Source organism: Limulus polyphemus, unplaced genomic scaffold (genome assembly GCF_000517525.1).
Source record: "Limulus polyphemus unplaced genomic scaffold, Limulus_polyphemus-2.1.2 Scaffold4155, whole genome shotgun sequence".
Classification (NCBI taxonomy): domain Eukaryota; kingdom Metazoa; phylum Arthropoda; class Merostomata; order Xiphosura; family Limulidae; genus Limulus; species Limulus polyphemus.
This window is the reverse complement of record NW_013669765.1, coordinates 40,043-45,445: the sequence shown is the minus strand read 5'-3', so window position 1 is coordinate 45,445 and position 5,403 is coordinate 40,043. Positions and strand designations below refer to the sequence as shown.

Genomic DNA, 5,403 nt, shown 5'->3' with positions numbered 1-5,403 from the left:
TTCATTAAAACACACTTAAACATTCCCACATCTCTGACTCAACAATTAAAAACTCACACACTCACCCACATCTACAAGACACTACCAATTACGTTAAAACCAATCAAGATCTGACAAGAGAAATTGAAATTAAGGTAAGTTACATACTGAACTTCATTAAAACACACTTAAACATTCCCACATCTCTGACTCAACAATTAAAAACTCACACACTCACCCACATCTACAAGACACTACCAATTACGTTAAAACCAATCAAGATCTGACAAGAGAAATTGAAATTAAGGTAAGTTACATACTGAACTTCATTAAAACACACTTGAACATTCCCACATCTCTGACTCAACAAATAAAAACCCTCACACTCACCCATCTCCGATCCAACAATTAAAAACTTACACACTCACCCACATCTACAAGACACTACCAATTACGTTAAAACCAATCAAGATCTGACAAGAGAAATTGAAATTAAGGTAAGTTACATACTGAACTTCATCAAAACACACTTGAACATTCCCACATCTCTGACTCAACAATTAAAAACTCTCACACTCACCCATCTCTGACTCAACAATTAAAAACTCACACACTCACCCACATCTACAAGACACTACCAATTACGTTAAAACCAATCAAGACTGACAAGAGAAATTGAAATTAAGGTAAGTTACATACTGAACTTCATCAAAACACACTTAAACATTCCCACATCTCTGACTCAACAATTAAAAACTCTCACACTCACCCATCTCCGGTCCAACAACTCACACACTCACCCACATCTCCGGTTCGACAATTAAAAACCCTCACACTCGCGAATACCGGATCTTTATAGTCTTCCAAAGACACAAACCCAGTTTCCATGTAAGGCCTATTATTTCAGTGTATAGGTCACCCGCAGAAAGTTTGTCAATGGGGAATATTTTACATGGACTTTTGACTGTGGTACCTAGCCACTTACTTAGTACCCAACATTTCTTACAGAAGCTCGCAAGTGGTGAGGTAAACCGTGCATCATTCTGTTTAGTTTTGGCATGCTTGCATTATATCCACCCATACCTGTTCTAGAAGCGATAACGACTATCCTCGAACCTTTAAATAAAATCCTGATACCATAGACCTTCTGGTATTGTCGATTTATTTAATGGAAGCGGCTCTTCGTTGTATTCTAACTAATATCTATTACCGTTTTGTAACTGATATTTTCCTACAAATCCAAGATATTGCAATGGGTAATAAGGTTGCTGTAGTTGATTCTGTTGTTTTCACGTATTGTCTTGAAAAAGGAACCTCAAAAAGAATAAACTAAGATTGGTTATCGCTGCATAGATTACGTATTTAGGATCTGGAATTATGGGATTGAACACTAATTGATTTACACAACCACCTTAATAAGCTAAATCCCAAAATTAAGATCATTCTTGGAACCTCAAACGATATGTCCACACTTGCCTTCCTGGACAGTGGTAATACAGGAAGATGGAAAAATACACACGTTTATACACAGGAAAAACCATTAGTAACTAAAAATTCTACACTTTCAGTCGCACCATCCTCTGTAAGGAAAGAAGTGACTATGAAACAATTACACAAGCTCTGCAGGACGTGCTCGAACACAAAAACACGGTATCCTAAAACGACTGAGCTTAGATTATTCTACAAGCGGGTACCCGAACACAAACATAACTTACATTTTCAACGATTGGAAGGCAAAGCGAGAAAGATGGAGTGAGGAGATATACTTTTCCAATAACAATAAAACAGAACCATACTGTACAAGAATTCTTCAGCTACATGGACCATATATACCATTACCAAGAAATTATGGAAAACTGTGAAAAAATGCAGTCTCTCAGTTAGAATCGTACAGAAACCAGGTTTGACTCTAAAACAGGTTCTTACTAGATCTCCTTTCATGCACAATAAACACTGCAAGAACAAACGCCTGTTTATTAAGTCCTCAAATATACATTTAAGACCATCTGCATTGGAAATCCTTCCATGACCGTGTCAATATGAATAAGCTTCTGGACATAAACAAAGCATACAGTAGTTAAACACTATATATTGAGTGTTGAAAGTTCTCACAATACTCGACGAGAAAATAAAAACTAATAATGACCAAATGTAATGGCTAGCTTCTGTCTTAAATTTAACAAAAGTTATTTTAGATAATAACTTAAACATTATTTACTTATTTTGCTTAATTGTATTTAACTTTTCCATGTAGGCTTTCCTTTTACTGTGTAATGTACTTTCAAAGTTTGATACAAACTAAAGCAAAACAAAACACATTGTACTAGGCGTAAATGGTACACGTTCTCTACAAATTGTACTAGAAATTTAATATAATTTGATTAGCTCAGTAGAACTCATTATATAATTTCTGTAATGCATATTGATATACAGAAGACATATAAATTCTAGAAATAAACGATTTCGCTTTACAACAAACTATACCTCCAACTGTATCTCCAACACAGTGGTGTCTCAATGCGTAATAGAGTCGCTGTTATTTATGCTGTAATATTTATGCACGTTTTTGAAACAACGACACTTGATAAGTGGCGTCAAGATACCAACACCGACCCTGATCTCTGGCTTAGATACATCGATGACGTATTTGGACTATGGAACCACGGTCTTCCTTCTTTAATCCAATTTTTAGAATTTCTAAATTCCATAGACCTCAACATCCAAATTAGCCTAAATCATTCAAATGACAAGAGGAACATAAATGTTCTTGACTTTACCTTAAGGCTCGACAATCTACCTTATGTACGTTATAGATTCGAATATAATTTATTATTTAAATCATTTGAAACTTTGTACTGTCAGTTTCGGTTTGAGTTTTAGTGAACGCTTCTAAAGAAGCTGTAAAGCGAAACATTGGATGTTTAATTAAATAAAAACAACACTTTGGTGTTACAAGGTCGTTTATTTCTAGTACCAAGAGCTAAATAGAAGTTATTTTAAGCCTCAGATCTTCAATTAACGATCAAATATGTTCCCTTTTCAAGTTTTATTTCTTTGAGGTCTAATAGTATTTCACTAAAATTCTCGTTCTATAGGTTTCTTTGAAGCATGTAAAATGTGGCTATAATTATTGTTCTATATTTGTGAATGGTACTACCATTAATTTTTTTACTTTTTGACGTTTGTTACTTATTAAGTTAACAGGTATTTGGCATTATTAATCTGAACGGCACATTAGACGACATATTAGCTAAACGTTCACATTAAGAACCCCCCAAGTTCAAGCACAGCCATTCCGAATTTATAACTGCTGACTAGAAAGGGGGACACCTAGTGTGAAAAATCTGTCGCCTTTGGAGTTTCTCTTAATCCAAAAGACAAATTTACTGTTCACATTTAGAACTCCTCAACAGCTGAAAGCGTGGAGTGTGTTCAGCAGCATATCACGGTTAAAACCTTAGACCTCCCGACATGCAGCCCAGTACGTCACCATTAGGACTCTCCGACTCGATTAGCAAGAACGTAGCTGTAATCTGTTAACGAAATAATTGGATATCAGGAAAGTTTAAAAACCTAAGAAATTTGGATAAATTGCAAACAATGCATCACGTGAGAGTAAGCGCAAGAAATGTAACTCAGTAACTCCGAAAAAATATTTATAATATGTATAGAATATGCGAACTAATAGGAAATCATAAACTGTAATTCTAAGAAATAAGTTTCTTTGAATATCTTTGCTTGTATATATATGCTGTACAGCATTCAAAATACGTAGTGAATTGTTCATTCATATACTTTTAATCTTTTTTAGTAATGGTGTTTGTATTTTTAACCTGAACGGCATTTTATGTACAACGTGGGCTAAATAGTCAGGTCAGAGACCCCCTAGAAGTCAGGTATAGCCGTCCCTAATTTTAAATACCGACCAGTCATTGGCATTCATAGCCACAACAACTTAGTCCGGCTTCTTGAACAGAATTATGAGACTGACTGTTACTTTTATACTGCACCCACAGCCGAAAGTGCAGAGCGTGTTCGACGATATTACAACTCGAATCTTGTGAGATCACATACGCAGCTTGGCACGCTATTCATAACCCACATCTAGCTTCTATGTGTTTTAATAACGATGTCTGATGAATATTTACTTGACTATTAAAGCTGTTAGTACCAGGGGCGGATTAAGGCGGGGGCAATTGTGGCTGTAGCTCCAGGTCCGGGCTCAAAAAGGGCCCGTTATGAGGTTCAGTTTTTATGACCTTAGTCTTTAGAGGCGATCATAATAGGCCTGGTAGAAAATTGTAGCTCCAGGCCCGTCTGACCCTTAATCAGCTTCGTGGTGAGAGGGTTAATCCGCCCCTGATTAATAAACACCGATAATTTTGACAAGAAGGGAAAATCACCTTTGGTCTGTTCATATGGTTTAGTGAAATATATCGCCTTGATTGAAATGTAGAGTTTCAACGCGAATTTGAATTTATATATTATTTCTGTGTAGTTACGTTTATATATAATTTCTTAAGTCCAAAGTAGTTTGAGGCTCAATGAAAAATTTAAGTTGGTTAATTTTAAGTAAAGCTAGATGTCGCTAGCTGCTGTGTTCACCGTGGTGAATCGAACCCCGTATTTTATCGTCGCTAGTTCCGTAGACTTACCGTTGACGCAAAAAGTTAAACTGTATTAATGATTAAAGATACACATATGCTAAACTAGATGTTTTAATGAAAAATAAGTTACACGAGGATATCTCATTAAAAGTAATTATGTATACACAAAAACAGTGCATTTTAATAACTTATCAAACCGCCTGGTGCCGAAAACTACAGCAAAAATTACATGTATTTTTGGCAGATCCTTCTGAATGACAATCGTTGATCGATGAAATAATGTTTAATTTTTAAATAGATATTCTTGTGTATTTTAACATTAATCATTACTGAAATATTGTCGTTAGAATACATTGATACTCCAGAATATCTAATAAATAATAATAAAATTTAATTACAAGACAATATTTAAATACAGATAAACATCTAATTTAGAAAATGAATTACTTGTGAATATCTTATAATTAACGAAAAGAATACATTATAAGTAGTACAATAGAACACGGGGGCTCGTAGTCTCAACGCAACTGACCCAATCGCCTCGTGCTAGTTTTCAATTCGCCATTTTGTTGTGATTAGTTTTCCTGTATACTAGGGGATAAACTCGTGCTTCGCGTACAATGTATGTACTAAAATTATTTTACTATCAAAATATTGTTTAGGAAAAACAATAAAAAAATAGGAGATAGACGGGATTGATTCCTCGACGTCCAGCATACGAAGCGTGTGCTGTGCCATATGAGCCAAAGTCCAAATATTTTTTTGTTCATACATGCAGCATTATTATGTGGAATACTACATATTGTTACGACATCTA

At 35.0% G+C, this 5,403-nt stretch overlaps 1 protein-coding gene across 1 annotated transcript in view; it reads right to left on the bottom strand.

Annotated features, from left to right (window-relative positions):
* The window catches only part of LOC106470674 (sodium/potassium/calcium exchanger 4-like), a gene marked incomplete at its 5' end in the record, with an annotated part of 55,754 nt that overhangs the window by 15,663 nt on the left and 34,688 nt on the right, over positions 1-5,403 (bottom strand). The window contains one exon of the mRNA XM_022399322.1: positions 3,443-3,512. Within this exon, the coding sequence (XP_022255030.1) occupies positions 3,443-3,512 (70 nt within the window). The remainder of the gene's footprint in view (positions 1-3,442; positions 3,513-5,403) is intronic.